The following is a 23878-nucleotide window of genomic DNA, read 5'->3' as shown; positions in this document are numbered from 1 at the left end:
CATAGTCTACACTTCACATTAATAAAAAATAAGAGTTCAATGTCCAACACACACCAACAAAATAAGGTTGAAGGAACAAAATAAAGAAAATAGAAGGAGTGAATGTGTAGAAACAGAGTTGAAATGTATTCAGAATGGACTGCTGCTTTGGGGGGAATTAAAGCATGCGATAAACCGCACTGAATTCCATTAAGGATTGATGCCATCGCCCCAACGATGGGCTCAAACACGCCAGTGATGCTGAAGACAGTACAGGAGAGGGCAACAGTGTGCCACTCTGACTCCCGAGAGAGCCAGCCCCACCGCAGCCAACAATCCAGTCGAGGAAAAGGCGAGAAAGGACAAGTCCACCCTAATCCAGCGAGGTCAACTTGGAAATAAAGGGATACCAAGAGCATCCTTAGTGTCCTTGGGAAGATAAGGACAATTTGATACCAACAACCCTAATGACCCCTGTCACCACACTGAGCTCAGAGGGTAGAGTGGTGATTGCAGAGGTGCTAAAAAGACACTGGGTTACCTTCCTGGTTTACCGTGTCAGCCCCTAGTTCTGCCTTACCAAAAGCACACAAGTGGGTGTGTCTCAAGAACAGAAAAGGACTCACGGTTCAGGAGGGTGGACATCTGAATACTTGCTGCCATCTGTTCCCAGATCCCCTTGTGTCCAGTCTTCTCTGTCTCCAAGAACTCAGAAGTGAGGCTTAAAGGACCCACTCTAATTGGGTTGGACCTCATACACGCTGACAAAGGAAGGGGGATTGGGGAGATAACATGAGACAATTCATAACAGTTAAAAATCTGAATAAGAAATCAAAGGGCTTAGAGATGGTTTGTGAGAAATCAAATTCACAAACACAGCCGTGCTTTCTAGGTGGTGGTTTTAGGAGAAATTAAGCTCCATGACCCAAGATCTACCTGTGTCCTACTCAAGTATCACAGTCATGCAAGGTGCCCTTGACCCTTCTCGGGGGTGGGGGGGGGCCTGGGCTGCTGGAGCAGCTTTCAGACGCCCCAGAAGCTAGAGCAACATGGTGAAGGGCAGTGCCACGTGGGGAGGCTTGAGACCTTGGCTCCCAAGGGACGAGCGCCATCCCTACGCCCCTGGCACTCCCACACAGCAGTCCCATCCCAGAGAGAGGACAAGCCAGTGCCCAGAGGAGGGAGACGTCCTCGCCACCTGGGAGGAGGGCTGGAGGCACAGCCAAGGCGGGCCAGGAAAGGGCACAGAGGTGAATGTCACCACGGGTCACGAAAAGACCGGTCAGGTTGGGACTGTCCTCTGAGGAAATTCAGAGGGGGTCTGTTAAATCCCATCTGGCAAATCCAAAGGGACATTCACTTATCCAGAAGGTGAAACACTGCAGTACTCACGTATCCACGGACAGGACTCTTAAGCAGCCTGGAAGCCCTTTTCCTCGGGCGGGGATTCCAGACACCACAGGGAGCTACAGCTGAGGACCGCCAACGTCAGTGCCATCGGCTGGGGTGCCTGTTCTCTATACCCTCCCCCAAAGCTCTGCCAGCTCCAAGTACCTGCTCGCTGGTCTCCCACGCAGACCCCTGTGGCTGGTGGTCTGGCCAGCACTTACCTGTGGAGATGCAGAATGGATGCGTTCCACTAGGCCAGGCTAGGGAAGGTTTTTCTGCTGAGGGCCATTGCGCTGACTACCTAGAACACCCGTCTAGGGCCATGCTGGACAAACACTTAGCTCTGCCCCAGGGGAGGGCTGGAATGGACATGTCGTGTAAGCCGGGGACGATGGTTTCGAGGGCTTTCTAGGACCAAGTCAGCCATTCATTCCCCTCCCCGCACCACTGACTTTCGGGGCCAACTTCTAAAGCCCCACTACCCCACACTGGTGGCTTTTGGCTGCTGCCCACAGGCGTGGCTGCAGGTCCCTCATATGTGTCTGTAACTGGTAGGTCAACACCCACGCATGTTCTGTACTGGACTGGAAACACTGCCTCCTGGCCCCCGGCAAAGGCAGCACTTGGCCCATGGCTGGGTCTTCCGCCGTCCCGTCTGGGGCTCTGTATGTTCTGACACGCTCTCCGCCAGACTCCGAAATGACCGAGCAGACACTGCATGTGGGGCTTGGACTCTAGGCCAAGAGCCGAGGAAGGAACTTTAGGAGGGGCCAACCGCCAGCAAAGGCACAGGCTGGCCAAGCCACACAGAAGGCCGGACTCAGGGCAGCGAGGTCAAACTGAAAAGACAGGCAGCAGAGCAGCTCAAGACCAGCTGCGGGAAGGCTGGCGTGGATGTTGGTGTGATGCCCATCATAAATCCTGTAGTTCCTAATGTCAGAAAGCACGGGAGCAAAAGACCTCCCATCCGACAGACACCCATCAACCCCCCCACCACACACACACTTAGGTAAAAAGATGTATTTCAAAGCGGGAACAGTTGCATGTTACAATAAAGTCACTGTGAATCTTCAACTAAATAAAAAATCAAACCGTTGCCCTCTGAGGTGGGGACTCTTCGCTCGGCCCGTGGCCCGCCGGCTGTGTTCCGCTCCCAGTGCCCTCAGTGCTCAGCAGGTGGCCTTCTTCAGCGTCTGTTGCCTCTTCCTTTCTTCCAGCAAGGAGACTACATTCTAGACAAACAGAGCAGGCAGGGGAAGGTGACCCTCGGGGCTGGCGGGCTCTGCGGGCGCTGAAAGGCACTACGGGGCTAGTCCGGAAAGGTGAAGGTCCCAACCTGTCTGTCAAACACTCTGGCCATCTCGAGGACACCTTTACCAAACTGGAAGAGACAAGAAGGAGGGAAGGAAAGGGCAGGCAGGATGCCGTTTATCTGAACTGACACGCATACAGGCATCTCCCAGGATTCTGAAGCCCCCCCCCCAACTTCCCAGAGGGAAGTCTGTCTGGGAAGAGGGGGTCATCTACCTCGTTTTTCACGCCTGCATCCGCCCCTTTGTCCAGCAGCAGCTGCACCAACTCTTCGTGGTTATTTAGCACGGCCACCTAGATGGCAAAGGGGGAGGCGTGAGCCAGCCGGGCCTGGGGACCGTGCAGGGACAAGCATGTGTCCTGCTGACACCACAGCCATGCTGCTGCGTGCCGTGTGGCCACAGCCTGCCTCCCTGCGTGAAGACGTGGGGCAGGCACAGGGGCAGCCCCTCCTTTGTTTTCATAGGTCTATTGGCCCTGGGGGATGGGGCCAGAAACCCCTAGAGAGAGAGTGGCCAATGGGTGGGGACAATAATTCTCACAATGCCACAACAGGCCCGTGGGGACAAGACGACAACCAGACCCCAGGGCTGCTCCAACTGCCAAGGATTGTCTGCTGATAGGAAATTTTTAAACTTTTTAAAAATCTCTGCCCTTGCTCCAAACCCAGCCCCAGGCCATCTTTGGGAGAAGGGTTTACCATCAGTGGGGTCTTCCCGTCCTTGTCTTTCACGTTCACGTCCGCTCCAGCCTCGATCAGGAGAGAGGCGACATTCTGGTTCCCAGATACCGCGGAGATTCGCATGAGGGGCGTCCACCCCAAGCCAGTGTCTACCACATCTACCTGGGAGGCAGAGCCGAGAGCCATTCTTAGCTGTTTCCCCCCTTAAAATATGCCCCTTAAACCTAGGAGGGTCTGCCTATCTGAATTCCTTTGGACTACATAGGGGTCTTTCTAGGCTGGACGGGAGTGGGCAGCACTGTGCTCTCAGGGTCCACACAGGGAGATGCAGTAAGAAGATCCGTGGGGACCGTGTTTAGAGCATGGGGCTCCCCCGGGCTTCCCACTGCCATCTTCATTCCTGTCCAGCAGAGGGAAGGTGGGAGAAAGTCCTGTGAACGTAATCACCCAAGTCTCAGCTCCCAGGAAACTGGCCACAGCCACTGCCTCCACCGCAGCAACCTCATCTCACTTCCTGGGCTTGGATGCCCGTCTCCTAACCCTTTCTCAAGTCAGGGAAATGGCACACACCGTACGCTCACCAATGCGGAGCCGCTTGGGAGATTGAACACCATTGGCTATAGGACATGCTCTCCACTCTGAAGTGCTAGCCGTGCCGATCCAGCACCCTCTAACACGGGGGGGGTCCAGTAACCGAGTGGCCACCTCCCAGGAGTCCACTCTGCAGCAGGACCTCCCAGGATGGTGTATTTGCAGAAGGGGTTTAGAAGAGTAAGAAAACTGTGCCCATGTTTCTCCTCTGGTGCCAAGGAAGAGTGGGGCTGAAAGACACACCCAATTCTGACCCACAGTCTGCTTCCGTTAGCCTGGACTCCCCAGCAAGGGGCTGCCTGGAGGGGCTTGGGCCGTGCAGTGGGTTGTGTTTGAGGCACTCTTCTGGCCCATGGGCCACCCCAGCCCCGCTAGCTGTGGAAAGCCATCAAATCCTTTTGTTGTCTCTGGTGCCGTGCACGGTTTCCCCTGGCTTTGGTGCACAGAGCCTCTGGGTCCAAGGGAGAAGCAGGGATATGGGTTTTTCCCTGTGGTTTCCAATGAACCAGATCTCTGAGAGGCAAACTCCCTTCCCGAGGTCAACTGGCTCACTGACCGATAGCATCCAGCAAACTCAGCGTTACAATCGTGCTAACCGGGAGGGGGACCCCAGGTCTCCCACAGTCATCGGGAAGCCCATGTGGATGTCACCTGCCCCCACTCAGCAGTCAGAGAGGCACACCCAGGCCTATACTGTCTCCCGCACGCTAGTTCCAGCACACTGCGGATAAAGACAGCGGCCATTCTGAGATCACCCACCTCGGAGCCCACACGACCTGTCTCCTCCAACTCCCAACACCCCGGGCTTCTGTCCTCTTGACAATGGCCAACCTTCACTGTCTACTAGACCCCTTGCCTGGGGCCAAGAGATGAGCAGGGGTCACCATAAAGAATGGCAGCCCAGCTGTGGCTACCACCAGTGACCAACATGGCCCAGCTGGCCAAGAGGACCACTGGTAGTCTCCTTCGGACCTTTGTGCCTCTCTCTGAAATACACTGTTTAAGAGACACATGAGAATCATGATAAAATGGAATTTTCTCGATGGCAGAGACGGTTCACTCCAGAGAACCTGTGGGCCCCCGGCTGCCCCTGGGGCAGCAGTCGCCCTTCAGAGACATCCCGAAAGGACCCCGACACCAGCCAGGACATAGGCCTGGCTCCAGAGTCCAGTGTCCTTCCCAGGGGCCCCCTGCCCCGGGCAGCATGTTGTCTGTCACATCTGGTCTGTGGCCTGAGGTTTCTCTTGCACTTCTGGAAGGTCTGGAACCCCCCTCTTCAGAGTTTTCTGCCGTGACTATACAAGGACCTTTATCTATTCCCCATTCAGGGCCACCGGACAGGACAGGACAGGGCAGAGAGGTCCCACCGGGATCTTGGGGAGGCCGACCCCCCATCTCTCTCCCGAGAAGTGGCAGCTGGGTTCAGACTGCTGACATTCGGGCTGGCAGCCAAGCAGCACTGTAGCCACTGTGCCACCAGGGCACCACTGGTTCCACGTGCCCACCTGGAAACCTCTTTACACACCACACAACACCTGACCCGACCTGACTTGTGGGGGTGGGGAGGCCCCCTCATGCGGGGAGGAGCCCCAGCCCCACAGGGCTCTCCCCCGGGGTTCCAGAGGTGGATCTCTGGGCGGGCCTTGCTTTTGAGCTGCCTCTGGGTAAGCTCAACCCTGAACCTCTCTGTCAGTGGCCGAGCAAATGGACCCTGCCCCACCCCATAGCTATGGGGGACCCCTACCTCACAGCCATCCTGGACCATCCACTCGATCACTCTACAGTGGCCTCCGTCCGCTGCCCAGTGCAGAGCCGTACATCCTCCTCGGTCTCGGCTGTCCCAGGAGGCACCGTGCCTTCGGAGGTACTTCACGACATCCAGGTGGCCGGCGTAACAGGCCAGCATGAGGCTGCAACACAGGAGCGCCGGGACTGGGCGGAGAGTGCAGGAGGCCCGGCGGTCAGCCTGGGGCACAACCGCCAGACTCAGCTCATGCCTGCCGCGACACTGCTGGGCAAGGGGCCAAGTTGATTCGATACTCTGGTGGACCCTTGTAGGTAGACCCTGCAGGACAGAACTGCCCCCCAGGTGGCCCCTTGGATGCCATCTGGATGAGAGCTGACTGCCAGCCACTTTTCTGGGGCCACGGGGTGGATTCTAGCCTCCCACCTTTTGGGTCACTGCTGTCTCGCTTCTGCTCCTGCTCTGGAAAAGTTCAAGCTTCTCGTTGGCTGAACCCCGGAGCAGTGAAGACTCACAGGCACAGCAGATGCGCACAGCCAGAGCCGGCATGGGAGGGAATTCGTTCCCTGACTCAGATTTTCATTTCCTGCATGGATGTTGGCCATTTTAAAATGTCTGCTTCTGGGGTCAATTTTCGCAACTTTTTTCCTTCTTCAGAAAGTATTGTTTCAATTAAATTATCGCATCTCTTTATAAGAACAGCCTCACATCTGAGCCATTGCCCTCCTGTGTCTTCCTGGCTCCATCACGCCCCCTCGACGTCCTCAGTTTGTTTGGCTTCTTCCTTGGAGTGACGACAGGTTGGTCCACTCGTTTAGAGCCTCTGAGAGTTGGAATTGGTTTGATGGCTGTGTGTGTGTGTGTGTGTGTGTGTGTGTGTGTAAGGTGTTGGGGAGGTATTAATTAACAGGCATCTCTTCTCAGTCATTCTGATTTCTAATTAATCAATTTCTACTTCTAATTATTTCCCCCTACCTAATATCTCTTTTGTTTTTTCTATTTGCATCTGTGTTGTTCATTTTCCTGCTTTCTAAGTTGATTGCTTAGCTCTACTTTGGCCAAAAGAGCTGTTCCGAGTTGCTCGGGAAAGGGCATATTCGTTCAGAAGTGGTGTCCAAACCGTTTCTCGTTTCAATCTACTTTTGCCTATGTGCAGGGAGGGTGGCACTGCCCATGCTGACTCGTGCCACCCCAAAGGACAGGGCTGATCTGTCCCCGAGGGTTTCCGAGGCTGTAACTTTGTGGGAGTAGAAAGTCTCATCCTTCTCGGGGCCACCACACCACCGGGGGAGGTGGGCAGAATCTCCGCTCTCCTGAGTGGCTGTGTCCTGCGCCCGCGCGCCACGCTCCACACCTCCCTGGCCTGCAGTGCGCATGCCTCGATCCGCAGCGAGGTACAAGCTCGCTGCGCAAAGGCTCTGCGTTCTGCCCACTGTCTTGCTCGAGCACCAAGCCCTGTGCGTTAAATCTGTGCGACCAGTGATGATCCTGAATCATCATCTCAGGTGTCTTCTGGAAACATTCTCACAGTGACAAATAGCCTACAATGGCTTTTCTGTTTGACAATGGTTTTCTTTGTCCTTGTGATTCATGACCTTGCAAACAGGTTCCTGGGTTTCTCTCATCAGCTTCCCCTGGGACAGACTCCTCTGTCCAGAGGAAGCCCTTCCTCCTCAGCAGAGCGCCCAACTGGTGTCTCTTCTCAGACTGTGAGCACCCCCTTCCCCTTCCTTCCTGAGCAGACTCACTCTATCACACTGCCCTCGATCGAGTCCGGCTCACAGCACCCCTGTGAGGACAGAGTAGAACTGCCCCTGCAGGTGGCTGACACCTCCAACTCTGCGCCAGCAGAAAGCCTCATTGTTCTCCACGGAGGGGCGGGGGGTTTGGAACTACCGACCTTGGGGTTAGCAGAACAATGGCATAACCACTATGCCACCAGGGCTCCTCTCAGTGAGTAGAGTAAGGCTGAAATACCCCGAGGGCCCTGAAGGAGGGGTCACAGTCCAAGGCACCCACTCACCCCCAAACGCCCAGCTCAAGGCTGGGAAGAACGAGCGGCCGTTTGCTGGGCACCACACTGGTTACCAACATCCTTCATCTGGGGTGTGCTTGCCTGCTCGCTGGCTCGCTCAGGCAGAAGACAAAGAATGAAAGCCTGGGTGACATCAGAAGCCCTCTGGGCACAAATCTAATGGGACGTGTGTGAGACCAGCAACACCTGCCGGACCGCACCCCACCTGCGTACCTGTCCTTGCCGCTCCCGTTCTTGAGGTTCACGTCCGTGCCGTTTGAAATGAGGATTTTGACAAGCCTGGAGGAGACACGTTTAGAGGAGGACGCAGGTCCGTGAGGACACACGAGACTGACTGGCGGACCCTATGCATTGACGTTGAGAGACAGGGCGAAGGTCAGCATGCCAGCCAACCATAGTGTGCTTCTGTAAACGAGAGGGCCTTCAGCACTCACAGGTCAACCATGCCTTCCGGGGGTGGGGGGGAGCATGGGGGGGTATTTGTGTAGATCTATATGCTAATGTTTGCCGGCAACATGCAAGGAAAATAAAATAAGCAGCATTGAGGGCACCGCACAGTAGGGTGGTCGGCAAACAAAGGGAAAGGCTCGGGTTCTTTGCAAAAGCCATGGCGCCTCGGCACACACTCTGCGCCTCGGTCCTCACTCTGCACAGTCAGCTCTGAGATTAAGAACACACTCGCTGTAAGAAATCAACTGGACTATCAAACGATCCAGTCTCGTCTGCACCATCACGTCTCAGATCTGAAGAGGGCAGCATGAAGATATTCTTCAAGAGGATTTAGAAATGGAAATGTAAAAGGAGTCGGAAAATAAGGTGTTTGTATGTATTTACATTTGTGTTTTCTAATGGGCAAATGCTCTTGACCTGACCACCTTGGAGAGCCTGGGCTCGGGCACAGCCTCCCTGTGTGGCGGTTACAGCAAGACACTAGAGACAGCCTCCTTCGGAGCAGACAACAGGATGGAAGAGTCTCAGAGATCAGAGTGGAAGGAGAACCCTGAGGTGGTGATTGGAGGGCAGGTTAAGGCCCAATCAGGAAGGAGGGCGGTCCCTGAGGGCGTGGGAAGGAAGAGGAAGTACCTAAGAAGCTTGGAGCAGAGATTAGAGAGTCCATTAGCACATGATGCCTAAAAAGTATGATTTGGGTTTCAAAGGAGGGGAAAAATCCACTACAAACCACCACCTCTGTGAGCAAAAGTAGACCATTAGAATCTTGAGACCAACCTGCTGTTCACCCTGCACCCCCTACCCCCTTTCTTCTCCAAGGTCATGCTGCTGCGGATTCCCTCCTGGAGAAGGTGGGTGGAGGTGCCTACGTACAAAACCTAAGCTTAAGGGGGACAAAATTTTAAACATAAAAAACAAACAGACACCTTGCAATAAAGAAAGATAAGACAAACATTCAGGCTTAATGAGATGCATCAAGGAGACTGATAGCTTAGCAATCCACCTGGGAAGTTTGTCTGCTAGAATTCGTATCTACCTCCCCCTTTAACAAAAAAAAAGCAATCCAAATTCCAACAGCCAGTTTTTCTAGAAACTATGTTGTGCGTCACTAGCTACCTCCCTAAGGTAGACAGTTCATCTAGTGGCCCATGCTCTCCTTTGGGATTCTCTTTCTTTAAGCAGGGGGTTGGGGGAAGACAGGCAGAGTTGGGAAGCCAGGCTAAGACGCAGCTTTGGACAGAGAAAGGAAGTTGGACTCCCCGGGGCCCTTGTGCTTCCCAGCCCAACCTGAGCCTTTGGGAGGAGTGAGGTGGGGCCGCCTGCCGGGGAGGAGGAAGGCAAGAGCTGTACCTGGTGTATCCTTTCTGGGCAGCGACCATCAGTGCAGTGAAGCCGAGCTTGTTGGGCACGTCGATCTTCACATTGCTGAAGGGGACCAGAGGAGAGAGATGGGTGTGCCCCCTGCCTCCCCGGGGCTCCAGGAGGAGCAGGGTGCACTGGCCGGGTACCAGTGCTAAGATGGTTCCTTTTGCCAAAACTCCCCACTTATTCTGGGCCATTAAGTTTGTGTGGTCTCAGACTGCCTAGCCTAATATTTTAAGAGTTTCCAAGGTACAAGAATAGAAGAGCAAATTGCTATAATTTCACTTGAAACCAGTCCTCCCGTCAGCTCAAAGCCGTTACGCGATGCAGCAGAGCCCCCCAGGCAGAGTGCTGGCTCTCTCGATGGCAGGTTCTCAGCCAGACCCTCATTTTCCCCTTGGAATCCCACCCCACGTCCTCAGCAGAAAGTGATGCCCCGTGGAGGAAGGAGCAGAGCTACCGAGCCCCCCGTGGAAGTTCCAACTGTGGGTAGGGGACCCTCTCCGCTCCTGTGAGAGCCCCAATTCACAAACGCCTGTTGTGGAAGGTGCTCAGAACGACCAAGTCAAGAAAGCTACCGGAGGTTGGCTCGCTATGCATGTGGGTGGCAGGGTTATTGGGTCAAGGCCTCGCTGAGGCAGGCCCCTTGCCCTTGACCCTCCGGGGCCTTACCTGCTGTCTGTGCTACAAAGTTTCCATGTGGAAATTCTCTGGTGCTATCGGGAATTACATGTAAGCATTTGGAAGGGCGGGGCGGGAAGCTGCCTAAAAGACCATGGGAATACAAGCCTGGTGCAGAAGTAATTTGTGGGAAGCAAGCACAATGCCCACACTTCCTCCTGCCTTCTCAGATGCTGCCTAGAACGGTGACAAAGTAACATGGGCAAGGCCTGCCAACGAGCTCACAGGGGCCACCGGAGACCCAGGCCAGGGCCTGGGAATGTTAGGAAATCAGGAGCTGGCTTGTGCGCTTGGAGGACTTTTATTTAAATAGATAGATAGATAGATAGATAGATAGATAGATAGATAAAACCGTAACATTCCCACTCCCAACCCCCGTAGAGTACTCACCCTCCTTGAAGGATTTGAATGAGCAGATCTTCATCATTCACGTTGACGGCGCGATGGAGGTGCTCGCTGCTTATGGGTTCTCCTGAGGACGTGGGAGACACACGGGCAGTCAGGAGGGGAGCACAGTCCCAGCCAGAGAGCGCTCACGCCCAGAGTTAGAGGGCAAGCTTCGCCACCAAGAGGGCATGTGGCATGGGGCCTGTGGTCAGGACTGCGTTCGCTAGAAAAGACCTCATGTTTGCAAATAACATGGAGCATCTAGTCTGACACGCCCCCTGCCCAGTCCACTTGCTTCCCCGGTGCAGATGGGGCACTTCAGAGTCCCCGAGGGACAGTTCTCCGATGTCCTATGGGGTAGCCAGGAGTTAGCCCTGACTCAATGGCCATGGGTGGGTTTCAAAAGGTGTCACAGTCCTAAAGGTGGCACCATGGGTGAGGTGCTTCCCGGCTCACCAGAAGGCGGGCAGTTCAGACCCCCCCAACTGTTCTGAGGGAGAAGATGCAGCAGCCCCCCGCATATAGATGGCCACCTGGGAAACCCGATGGGGCAGTTCTGCTCTGTCCCAGCACACCACCAGCACGACAGAGGTTTGGGAGAGTTTCCAGTCGGGAGAGTGTGGCTTTGTGAAGGTCCCGGGGAGCTCATCGACTCAGGCGAGTCTGGGCCCTGGAGGGTCTTACACCAAGGCAAAGCTTGGCTGTTGTCACACACCCCTGCTGTTCCCCTCGTGGAAACAGCCCTGGGCCCTCAGTACCGTGCCACCGTGGCTCTGACATGGGTAATCAGCACTCAGTGCCTCCCAGGAAGATGGCATCCTCAGACCATGTCAGGGTGTGAGGGGTGCCCCACCAGGAGGAAGCAGAGCCGAGCAGGGCATGGGCATCAGAGGTGGGAGACAGAGGAGGGCGGTCCCCTAAGCCCAAGGGAATGTGAGCTCCAAGAGGCAGGAGGGAGGAAGAGGGGGCTCCTTCCCCCCCCCCACTAGCCCCCCAGTCCAGGAGGACGTGCACTCTGTGTGGACGGCGGCATGGAAGGAACACCATTCTGGGTGGAATTCTCGTCTCTCTTCAACGCCGTGAATCAGTGATGAGCTCACTGGACAAGACACTTGTCAATTAGCAAGCAGCAGCTGGTCCCCTTCCTTTCTCAGCCCGGCTGATTACAACTGCATGCCTCCTTTAAGCAAGAGCCTCGTCTACTCTACCTGGAAACCCTTTTCTCTCTGAGTTTTAAAAGGATGGACCATCCTTTATTCAGGCAAAATACCTGTTTTTGTGCGCCATTAGAGACACTTCCTTTCAGGCAGAATGCAAGCTCTGGGCCCCACCGAAGCCACTGCGGGCTGCCCTGTGCAACACGTGACGTTTCCAATTCTTAGCTCTGAGTGACTTGCCCCCTTGGGAGGGGCTGCTGTAGAAATGATAAGCGGAGTGGAGGCGGGCAGCAACCCGCTAGCAGGGCCATGGGCCTGCCCAGGAAGAAGAGAGGGAGCTCCTGACTCTCACCACCCTCCACTCTGTTCTGCCTGGCGGTCTCTGTTTCCCTTCCCATTCACAACTCTACTAGCAGAACCTCCCTCCCATGTGGCCACCCAGAGAACTCAGCCCTCTCATCTGGTCTGTGGCTGTTCTCCCTCCGGTGTCTCTGCAGTTGTGTCTTCCTGGCCAGTGGGCATCCCTGACCACCCGTGGCTTGAGCTCAGCTCTCTGCTTTGCAGGCATCAGGACCCACTCCCCTCCACTGTTCATTTTCCAACTGAAGAGCTTAGAGGGCCTGACACAGGTGATCCTGCCCCCTGATGGGGGCACCAGGGCAACTCGGGGGCAGGGGTGGGGCTGCAAGAGCAGATACCTACACCTTACGCTGGATGATGGGCCGGAGGGCAAATGTCCGCACTGCTGGGGGACACTGGGTAATTTTCCCCCCTGAGGAGGGGCAGTTTGGGGACCTAAATAAGGTCTGGGTGACATTTAATCCACAGCAAACATGGATGCCTAAAAGACAGCTGGAACCCACAGGACACAGGTGCCCATCAAAGAAAATGTTTCAAAAACATTTCACTCCGGAAAGGTTTGCTCTGTACAACCCAAATGCAGGCGCCCCAACATGCAGTGGGTGCCCAGGAGGAAGACCCTAGGCCATTGGAATCTTTGCAACCACATGACCTGGGCAGAGGGCTGGCTGGAAACTCCGTGGAAGCCCCTCTGGTGACCACTTCTCCCTTCCACGCTTGTCCTCCATTGGGAGGGGAGGGGCACTGTTTCTCCCTCCCTCACAGCGACCCAGGAATCGGGGGGGTGGGGGTGGTGTGTGTGGTGTGTGTGTGTGTGTGTGTGTGTGTGTGTGTGTGTACTCAAAGGCCGTGAGGTTGTCCAAACAGGGCAGAATCCTGCATTACTGTCCTTGCCCACAGCCACCCGAACAGGCCCTGCCTGCTGCCCTGCAGAGGAGGAGCTCACCCAGATACCCCCTTGGTCCTTTTCCTTGAGAGGTCACTCCGCCCCTTTGTACCAAACGGGCCTTGTCTAACGAGGTACCTCTGGCATAAACAGCGCACACCACGAGAAAGCACAGCTAGACTCCTCTGCCACGAGGCACGGCCTACCCACAGGACGGCGCATCACAGCTTGTGAGAACGGGGTGACCTGCGTTTAGCTGGAGGCCCTCGGGGTACTCACTGGTCGTGGACACGGTGACCACCGGGCTGTACTGGTATTCTCCAGAGGGGCTGGTGACCTTCAGCCGGAACCGGTACAGTGTCCTTGGCTCCAGACCTTCCACGACGTGCTTTGTGGAGTATCCCCTAGAGGGCGGAAGACACACAGAGCTGAAAGCACCAGCCGTCTGCTGCTAGGAGAGCCTCTGAGGAACATTCTGGAACACTGTCTGTTGTCAGGACGGCTCTGGCCCTGCTGTTGAGCTGTCCATCTCCAACACTGGACTGTAGCCTGGGGGAGCAAGGGGCCACATCACCCTGGCACCTCCATCCTGACCCAGGGTGGGTCCTCTCTAATCCCAGGGCCTCGCCCAGCTCCTGCCAGGTAGCAGGCACACAGCTGAGCACTTTGGACAAATAACCATGTTGGCCCGGTGGCCCATCCTCAAGAGACCAAGCTCCACGTGGGAAAGATGGCACGTGTCTCAGGGAGGCAGTATGTGGCTTTAAAGTGGGGTCTTGGCAAAGCGGGTATGATAGGTTGGTTTTCTGTGCTGACATGACTCCCATGGGAACATGTGGGCAGAGTTTAGCCTGTCAATCAGGTCACAGCTTGATTGGAAGGTGACTGAGATCAATGGCTTCCCAAGGCCCGCCAGCCTCCTTCCATCTTTCTCCCTGGACTCGGGCCACTCTCTCTCTGCTTCCCCTTCCTGTTGACAAGCCACTTCGAGCCACGTTGATGGCAGCCAGAGCCCTGGAAATGCGTCCACCGCTTCTGGATCCACAGGACTTTCTACCCACTGGTCTGTGATCTTCCTGCATGCAGCATCATTGCGTGTGTTTTATGAGTCTGAAGAGGGAGTTTTGGATGTTTCTCTAGTCATCTGGGTGTAACATGGGGTGGGGGAGAGGGGGAGGGGGACCCTCTCTGAGGACCACCTGAGTAAGAGGAGGGAAGCAGCAAGCCCAGGAAACCACTGGCGGACCCCAGGCATGCCCTCTCACACTGGGCCCCATGGTCCAGTCACTGAGGAGCCTATGGGAAGCTGATGCCACACACGTTAGGACAGGACACTGTCGAGGGTGTGATGGGTACCCATGGGCCCCGGTCAAATCATGGGACTGCCCAAGGAGCACCAAGAGCGGTGGAGGGGGCAGCCTGCTTCCCAGGAGACCCGCCCTCCTGCCCTCTGCCACTGGCCTGGCTGCTGCCTCTGGGATAGCAAGTCCTCCCAAGGTCTGCAGTGTGGCTTCCGTTTCCAGAAACTTGCACTCCCCAGTGCTGCCCACAATCTAGATTAGCATCCAACTGACCAGCGTGTATCCCCTTCCAACCCTTGAGAGTCCCCCTGGACCCCAGACTCAGGAGTTTGGAGGGGTTCCGAGGGTGAGAGGGGCACTACTTCCAGATCTCTCTCCTCTTCTCCTCTCCTAACCTCCAAACTCCACACTCTCCGGGTTAACCACTGTTCCCCCTCTCTTCTTTTCCCCCCTTTTATCCATCTTGGGTTTTCCTTCCAGCCTTGCCAGACCCTCCACAGAGATGAGAGCCACGCTTCGGGATTCACAACTAATATTTCAGTGATGTTTACGTGCAACCTAAACAATTCCATGCCGGGCCCAGACCTGCAACCCAGCCCACAGAAGCTGGTGCGCAGGGCTTGCAAGGCGCAGTGCAGGCTGGGGAGGGAGCACTGGGCCAGCTCAAAGTCCGCACAGACCTGTCAGCAGTGGAAGGACCTGCCTCCTGCTGGCGGGGTGGCAAGATGAGGGAGCAGGCAGGGAGAGTGGCTGAAAGGACCACATGGAAGTTAGGTCATTCCTGCTGCACACTCGGCTGGGAGCGTGGCGGTGGACCTGGTCAGAGCCCCTCTGACACCGTCATCTTTCCCCGGCGCAGGGAGCGCTCAACAAGTGAATGGCTGGGGAGAAGCCAGGCTTGATGGAGAGGCAGAGCCCCGAGGACCAAGCCCATGTTGTCAAGTGAATCACCGAGCTCGCGGGGAGCCTGGAGGACTGGTGGATCTGCTTCTGCAACTTCGCCCTAAAGCTGTCATCTGTACAGGAGCAGGCTGTCTCCTGTGTCCCACAGAGGGGCTGACTGGTGGGTTTGAACTGCCTACCTTTGGGCCACCAAAGCCCCTGGATCTAGAGGCAAGAGTGTCCCCAAGAGTGAACCCAGGAAGTCTCCTAAGTCCCTTCTCCCAAGCTCCACCACCAGAGAGATAGCCTCTCCTCCCTCTGTGGTCCACGGCCCAGGAGCACGTCCTCCCAGGGAAAGGGAGAAGCAGGCGGGTAGATCCCTCAGCTCCAGCAGTCAGAGGGATGGGGAGAGATCAACCTTGGCTGGAGGACAGGGCACTCCCTGGGAGCAGCAGGGTGGCAGCTACACAGAGATGTGCCCACCGAAGGCGCCTGCAGCCTCCCCTGTACTCCTGATGCTCTGACTGCCTTTCTCTGCCTCCCGTATCCGGTTCCCCGGCAAGTTCCACAGATCTTTATCATGTAACCTGGAGGCAATCGCTTCTCGCTCACAGGGCCATTTATTTCTCTCCCCCATTCCTGCAAAAACCTCCTCACTGATTCCTGCCCCCCTGGCCACTCCCCCCACCCCCACACACACTGCTTGCTACCAGGTCTACCGGTAGCCTTGTCTCAATCCAGCGGACAGTGATGCTCACAAAGCCATACCCCTCCCCCCACCCAGCAGTCCCGCATGACCTCCCCCACCCTTCTCCCTCCCCCTGAAAGGAAAGGCCACAGAGCCCTGTGTCACTTCAGGGGCCTCTGCTCCTGGTCAGCCCTCCCCCTCAATGTTCCTGGAGCACACCAGGCCCGCTCCCACCATGAGGGTCTGCACCTGCTACTTCCTCTGCCTGGACTCATCCGTCCTGAGGAGCTCCCATGGCTCTAACTGCTCATTAGGACTGTTGCCCTCGGTGTGGGTTACAACGCGATGTGAAGACCCAAAGCCCTCGCGTCCGGACCAATAGGTAACTTGGTGGTCAGTGGAGGAAAGGTTGAAGCTGTCAAGGATTTTGTCTTGCTTGAATCCACTATCAACACACTGGGAAGCAGCCGTCCAGAGATCGAGGGACAAGTTGCATTTGTAGATCCGCTGCACAGAACCCTTCTAGAGTCCTGGAAAGCAAGAAGGTGACTGAGGACAGAGGTGTGTCTGACCCAAGCCAGAATATTTTCACTCGCCTCACCTGCAGATGAAAGTTGGATGCTGAACAAGGCAGACCGAAGGCGAATCCATGTGAAGTTGGATTGTGGTGCTGGCAAAGAATATTGGAAGTGCCACGGACTGATAAAATGACAAGCAAATCTGTGTACGGCCAGAGTGCTCCTTACAGGCAGGGACAGTGAGACTGACCTGTACCTATGTGGGGCATGGTGTCAGAAGGGACCAGCCCTCTTGGAGAAGGACATCATGCTTTGGAAGGTAAAGTGGAGGGGTGGCGAGGAAGAGGAAGGCCCTCAATGAGCTATATTGACCCTGTGGCTGCAACGAGGGGCTCAGAAGCATGGGGACAATCGCGAGGCTCCACGGGAGCAGGAAGTGTTTCCTTCTATTGAGCATAAGGCCGCCTTAGGTCGGCACTGCCACCGTGGGTCGGCACTGGCTGGATGGTACCGGACAACAAACCACCCATCGCTTGCCTCAAGCTTATGTGCACAAGTCACCTTCTCGGTAAGACAGTCCTCCCTGCACCCCCGGCCCCTCCCTAGGACTCGCTCCTTAATGTGTGTCACCACTCCCCACGCCGTGAGAGCGAGCCCCTGTGGCACTGTGGGTTAGGCAGTGGGCTGCCACTGCAGGGGTGGAGGTTTGATTCCACCAGTCACGTCTTAGAAGAGAGGTGAGACCATCTCACGCCCATAAAAACAAAAACCGTGTGGCATTTCGGGAGCTCTGCACAGGGCTGCTGTGAGAGGAAGCACTTGGCAGCAGTGGGTTTGGTGTGAATTCATCGAAACCCCTTACTGAGGCAGATCAGGGACTGCGGCCCTTCAGGGTGGGCGACACCTCAAGCTAAGGAAAAGAGCAACACTGCTGTCAGGAAGACTGACCTTTCCCAGGAGAGCTCACGTTCCTCGGGTCCAGCCCAAGAAAGCAGCAAGGGGGCACGAACCCATGGATGCCACTGGGCAGACCTGTGGCCACAAGAACCCCACTGCCATCAAGCCACTCCTGACGCCTAAGCAACCTCAACCGCGGCCCTCTCATCCATCTCATGTGGCGGTGACACCCCCCCACCCGCCAACCATAAAGTTATGTTCGTTGTTACTTCATCACTGTCATTTTGCTACTGTGATGAATTGGGTGACTCCTGTGAAAGTGTCGTTCCAACCCCAAAGGGGTCGCGACCCACAGGTTGAGAACTGTTGGTCTACAAGGTTTCTGGGACCTCGAAGCTTTATGGGGGCACACGGCCTCATCTTGCTCATCCATCACAGAAGATCGCTTTGTGAAAGGGCTACGAAGCAAACATGTCGTTTTGAGGACTAAGGTGTGCACCTTGGATGCAGGTAAAAGCTGGATAATCAAGGAGGAAGACCGAGGAATGGATACATTTGGACCACGGTGTTGGCAGAGGACACTGAATATCCCGCGGAGTCCAGGGGAACACTCTGAAGATGACGAGACTCGGTCTCACGGATTTGGGGCATGTGGTCAGGAGGATCCAGTCCTTGGGGAAGGGGCATCCTGCCTGGTAGAGAGTCAGAAAAGGGACAAAACCCTTGCGGAGATAGAGGGGCAGGGTCTACCACACTTGGCATTGGAGATGGAGCCCGGCTTGGCAGCGTTTCGTTCTGTTGTGCACAGCATTGCTGTAGCACCTGACGACACATACTGGCTGTTTTCACTTCCAGCCCTGCCTCGTTTCTCGTCCGTCCTTATCCCCGCCCCGCCTCATCAGGAGGGATTTCTCCGACCAGTGCTGCACCTCCATCCAAGACGCAGAAGTGTGCCCGGTACACAGTAGGTGCTCAATGCCACCCTCTGAGCAGACGAATGCAACAGCAAGCACGTCTCTTACTGGGGCCCAAAGGATGGGCAGAAGTAAGGAGGGTTAAAAACGACACCCAAGGGACCACCACCAAGTCCCTGGGACTCAGGGCGACCCTAGGTCTTGGTGGGAGCAGACAGCCTCTTCTTTCTCTGCTGGAGCGCTGGTGGGCCCGAGTCACTGACCGGTTAGCAGGCTAATGCTCAGCCCCCAGTGTCAGCAAGGTTCCTTGATGTAAGAACAGGCCGGGGAAAATCTGTCCTCACCTGGGAAACAGGCAACCTGCACCCCGGACAAGGGCAAGACAGGCCAAAGGTCAGAAAGCAGATGGGAGCCTGGGGTCTTGAGCTCCATCCTGACCACAGTGGGGGCAAGGCAGCCCTGGGAGGAGCAGGCAAGCTAAGGGGGGAGAGGCCCCTTTGTCCACCTATCAGTGTGCTGGTGCTCTGGGAAGGGGTTCTGTCCAAGTCGGTCAGGAAACGGGGTGTCCTCAGGGGAGGAAGAGGGGGCGAAAGGAGGGCCTTTCTGGGGCTGCCCTCACAAAACCAGGTGGGTCTTTGGCTGGGAGAAGCTGCCGAGGGTCAGACTGAGCAGAGATGAGTCTCCCTGAGCCGAGGGCAGACATGACAAGGACCCATTAAGTCAGAGGAAGTTCCCCAGTCCCCAAGGCCAAGGCCACACTGTTCAGCTCAGGGCAGTTCCAGGGAAAGCGTTTCTAGTTTTAAGGCTTACCTGCAGAGAGGGGTCTCAGAACAAAAGACGCGGTCTAGAGAAACACGGTGTCATCCTGCCACCTAGCGGCCTCTCTCTGTAAGGCCCTTCGCAGGCACAGGGATGTGCTAGCCTGGGCCGGCTCTGCCTGGCCGGTCATCTTGGGAGTCTTCTCCTGGACTGCGGAAATGCCCACAAGCGCACTTGACATGGGGGCCGGAGACCAGGGGCTCTCAGCAGGGCTGGACGCCCGGCCCAGGTCAGGACAGAGGTATGTAGCATACCCCCTGCACCCAGGACTCCCAAGCACACCCTGTATGGAAAGGGAAATGGGGGGCCGGGAAGTGATGCGGCTTTTCTTTCTCTGAAGAAATAGTGAGAGCAGCTCATTCTTTTGTTTTTGGTTTTTTAAGCAGCTCAATCTTTTAGCCGGAAACTACCCTTTTCAAATGCTGAGGCTCAGAGCTCTCTGACCACTGAGGCGCAGAGTCGGTCCTGAGAGCTCAGGAGAACTACTCGGCAGTTGGCGTCTTCCGGTGCGCCTGCACCTGCCACCTTGCGCAAAGGCTACCCTGCTGTGAAGACAGAGTCCTGTGTCCTGACTGCCTCCGTGTCCAGAAGCCCAGGCGTGGGATGCCACAGTACTTCCCAACGTGGCCACCAGGGGGAGCAGGGTACACCAGTATGGGCTCTCTGGGGACAATCTCCTACAACTGCTCATGGACACACTTAGGAGGATCTCTGGTCAGAAAGCGAGGGACCATGTTCAGCTCACACACCACCAGCCCCAGAATCCCAGAGCCACAGGAACAGGGCTGCTGGGAAAGAGTCGGTCAGAGGAGGTAGCTTCTAGAACAGCGGTTCTCAACCTGTGGGTCGCAACCCTTTGGGGGTCAAATGACCCTTTCACAGGGGTCGCCCAATTCATCACAGTAGCAAAATGAGTGATGAAGCAGCCACGGAAATAATTTTATGGTTGAGGGGGGGTCACCACAACCTGAGGAACTGTATGAAAGAGTCATGGCATTAGAAAGGTTGAGAACACTGCTCCAGGGTGTTCCAGGAGTTATCAACCCAGCCAAGATTCTGCAAGACTCCCCTGAGCTGAATCATTGCTCAGGCCAGCAGGACTTCTGTCTCTCACCCACTTTACGTACCAGTAAGCCAGTTGTCATCGGGTGATCCCAGGTGCTTGAGAGAAGAACTGTGCTCTATGGAGTTTTCGGTGGCTGGTTTTTTAGAAGCCAATCGCCAGGCCTTTCTTCCGAGGTACCTCTGGGCAGACTCAAGTCACCAGACTTTCAGGAAGCAGCCAAGCGTGTTCATCACTGGCACCATGACTCCTGCCATATATGCTGCCCGCTGCCGCCCCCGCTGCCGCTGCTATCTTGTTATCTCTGTTCTGCGACATCCACTCAGTTCTGACTCAGAGCAAGCCTACCTCCAACTGGACAAAACACGGCCTGGACCTGCATCCCGTCATCCTTGCAAGGGTGAGGCATGTGCCCACTGTTGCCGCCACGGTGTCGGTCCATCTTATTGAGGGTCTTCTGCTTTGTGGACCTTCTGCTTTATCGAGCATGATGTCCTGTCTCCAAGGACGGGCCCCTCCGGGCAACGTGTTCAAAACACATGAGATGAACTCACACCATCTTCGCTTCTAAGACGCCTTCTGGCTTGTCCTGCTTCCGGGACAGATTTGAGTGTTCTTCTGGCAGCCCATGGGACTTTCAATATTCTCCATAACGGAAATGCATCCATTCTGCGTGGGTCTCCCGTAGGCTTCGCCCAGCTTTCACAAGCATGTGAGGGGACTGCAAAGACCATGGCTTGGGGCAGGTACACCTTAGACCTCAAAGTCACGAGCTTTGCTCGTCAACACCTTAAAGAGATCTTGTGCAGTAAGTAGCTTTATGCACCACTGATCTTTCGACTGCAGCTTCCACGAGCATTGATTCTGAACCCAAGCAATTCACACGGAAGACTACAGGCCTTGACAGTCATGAACAACTCCTTCAACTCTCCCTCGCTTTCAGCCGGAGCAAGGCCGTGTCATCTGCGTGTCGCAGGTCGTTCATGGCCTGCCTCCAACCCTGGGGCTGTGGTCCTCTTCACAGAGTCGTTTGGGGATTATTTGCTCAGCATACAGTGAGACGACACAAACCCTGACACGCACAGTTCCTGATTGCAAACCAAGCAGTGCTCCCTCGTTCTGGTCTAATGACTGCCTCTTGGTGCAGGTCCAGCTTCCGCATGAGCACAATTAAGTGTTCTGCAATTCCCATTCCTCTCAATGTTACCCCATCGCTCTGTTATGGTCTACACAGTTGAATGCCTTTACATAGCCAATAGAGTGCACATAAACATCTTTCCGGTCTTCTCTGCTTCCAGCCAAGATCTGACATCAGCAATGATACCCCTTTGTCCACGTCCTCTTCTGAATCCAGCCTGAACCTCTGGCAACTCCTGTGACCATTGTCTTCAGCAAATTTAGCTTGCATGTGATATCAATGATGCATTTCTTGGGCCACCTTTCCTTGAAATGGGCACAGACATGGATCTCTTCCAGTCGGTTGGGCCAGGCACCCCCACGTCCCTTTCCAAATTTCTTGGCATTGATGAGTGAGTGCTTCCAGTGCTCCGTCAACTTGTTGACACATTTCAGTCATTTTGTCTTATACTGCCTCCTTCAGTGCAGCTCAAGCTAGGACTTCTTCCTCCAGTATGATTGATTCTTGACCTTATCTATCACCTGTAAGGGTTGATTTCGGTACAGTGACTCTGTGGATTCCTTCCAGGTTCTTCTGAGGCTCCTTGCATCGATCGGTAGTGTGCCTATAGAACCCTTCGATACTGCAGCTCGCGGTTTGCATCCTTGCCCTTCCGTTCTTTCACAGCTCAGGAAAGCCGAGTGTGACCCTCCGTTTCGGTGGCTGCCTCTCACTGGCAGGGCGATAGAAAGAGAACACACACGCCGGTGGCACGCTCCCATGCTGAACTCAAAGCTCTACGCACACGGGACCAGGTCACAGGACTGAATGCCCGGAATGGAAGGACGCCTGCTTTCGAGGATTCCTCTTAGTGTGGGCTCTCTGATCCAAGGACATCTGAATGGCGTGAAAAACAAACAAAATATCCAAACGTAGGACGATCGAGTTGATTCCGACTGGTAGCACTTCCCAGGCTGTCAGTCTTTACAAGAGCGGCCAGCCTCGTCTTTTTTCAGAAGAATAGCCGTTAGGTGTGAGCCACGGACCTTGCTTTTGGCACCCCAACACCTAGTCCACAGCACCACCAGGATCCTTAATGGTGAAAAGGCAGAAGCAGGCACATTCCACAGAAGAGTGAGAACGGCCCCACTGTGGAACCTGCTGGCCTGGTTGAGGGGGAGATGGTGGCAGCCTGCGGAAATGGGGACCTTGCCAAGGGGACAGTGGGGACAGTGGAAGGATCTGAAGTCAGGGACCTCGCCCAGTGTAGACCAGGAAGGAGGATGCCAACCTGTATCTTCGAACAAAAGAGCCTCGACACCTATCTAATCAAATCACCTTTAGATCCTGCCTCTCTCCACACTGCATCTTAAAAATAGACCTTTCAGGTAGTTCAGAAGACCAAGCTGCTTGCAGAGGGCTGGGGAGCTGAACATCAAAGCTTATAGCTACGGGGATGCTCTAAAATTCACCACGCTTAGAGGACATGGATGCAAAAGACAGGGCAGAGTGGCCTCTGCTTGAACCTCAGCGCCAGCCGCGACCTTCCCAAGACACCGGCACCCATTCTAGCTAAGCGGGGCAGGCGACCAAACAAGGGGAGGGAGGGCCAGCGCCGCAGTGCACCTACGTATAAATGATACCGTAAGTGTGCATCCTGGGGTCTTCTTCTTCGATGGAAAACCGGAACCACTGCTCCGGAGGCCCCTGCCGCCGTGCCTTCTCTGGGTCCCAGTACAGCTCGATGCTATGGTGTGTCACTTTGCCCACGACGGGTGGATGAGGCTTTGACGATGGCATGGTGGCTGAAAGAGAACAACACTGTCGCTCAGGATGAGGGGCCACGCAGGGGCCTGACTGCAGCCCAGTGGCCCACCTCGTGTCTCCGCGCCCACTGTATACACCGCACATGCCACCCCTGGCGCTTCAAACACTAACAGGATACAGGCTTCCGCTGATGAAGGGGCTTCCACCAGCAGACGACACCCACCCTGCAGGGACCCTTCCTTCCAAGGACCTGGTCAACCTAGCAGGCTGGCTCAGCTGCTCTCTGAGCCGGGCGCTTGTATGCTGCAGGTCGAAGCCCGCACACGGGCGGTGCACTGGTCCGAGGATCCATAGCACCATGACGGAAGGTGGACAGCGATTCTATATAAGCGGCTCTTGTTCAAAGCTAAAGAGCCAATGGCCAATGGCAGCTGGTATACCAAGGGGGGTGTGGACCACAAACGTAGCAGCGATACGAGAGCCGACCTCTGTCCCTAGCAGCCACATAGCCTGACCTCTGAGGGCAGCAGCCTCATGTCCAGACCAGCATCAATGTGGGGGTGCGGTCACACACCTGTGGTGGGGTCATAGGGACCTGTCTTTCAAAGGAGCAGCATGGTGGCCTCTCTTCAGACTACAAGGGCGCCACCAACTGGATGAGAATGAGAACGTCCCCGTGCGGAAAAGAACACAACCACGGGTGGAGCCCACGGACCACGGGTGGAGCCCACGGACCACGGGTGGAGCCCACGGACCACGGGTGGAGCCCACGGACCACGGGTGGAGCCCACGGACCACGGGTGGAGCCCACGGACCACGGGTGGAGCCCACGGACCACGGGTGGAGCCCACGGACCACGGGTGGAGCCCACGGACCACGGGTGGAGCCCACGGACCAC

General features: G+C 55.7%; 1 protein-coding gene across 1 annotated transcript; it reads right to left on the bottom strand.

Annotated features, from left to right (window-relative positions):
- Positions 1-1578: 1578 nt before the first annotated feature.
- On the bottom strand, positions 1579-23013 carry FANK1 (fibronectin type III and ankyrin repeat domains 1). Its single transcript, XM_075534461.1, has 9 exons — positions 22844-23013; positions 13294-13418; positions 10615-10696; positions 9532-9606; positions 7945-8010; positions 5697-5862; positions 3380-3523; positions 2896-2973; positions 1579-2749 (listed from the first exon to the last, which is right to left on the bottom strand). Exons 1-9 carry the CDS (start codon positions 23011-23013, stop codon positions 2678-2680), a joined length of 978 nt encoding a protein of 325 aa, XP_075390576.1. The 3' UTR covers positions 1579-2677.
- Between the last annotated feature and the right edge of the window lie 865 nt (positions 23014-23878).

Source organism: Tenrec ecaudatus, chromosome 16 (genome assembly GCF_050624435.1).
Source record: "Tenrec ecaudatus isolate mTenEca1 chromosome 16, mTenEca1.hap1, whole genome shotgun sequence".
Lineage (NCBI taxonomy): Eukaryota > Metazoa > Chordata > Mammalia > Afrosoricida > Tenrecidae > Tenrec > Tenrec ecaudatus.
The sequence above is the reverse complement of the archived record's forward strand: the minus strand, read 5'-3'. Positions and strand labels throughout refer to the sequence as shown.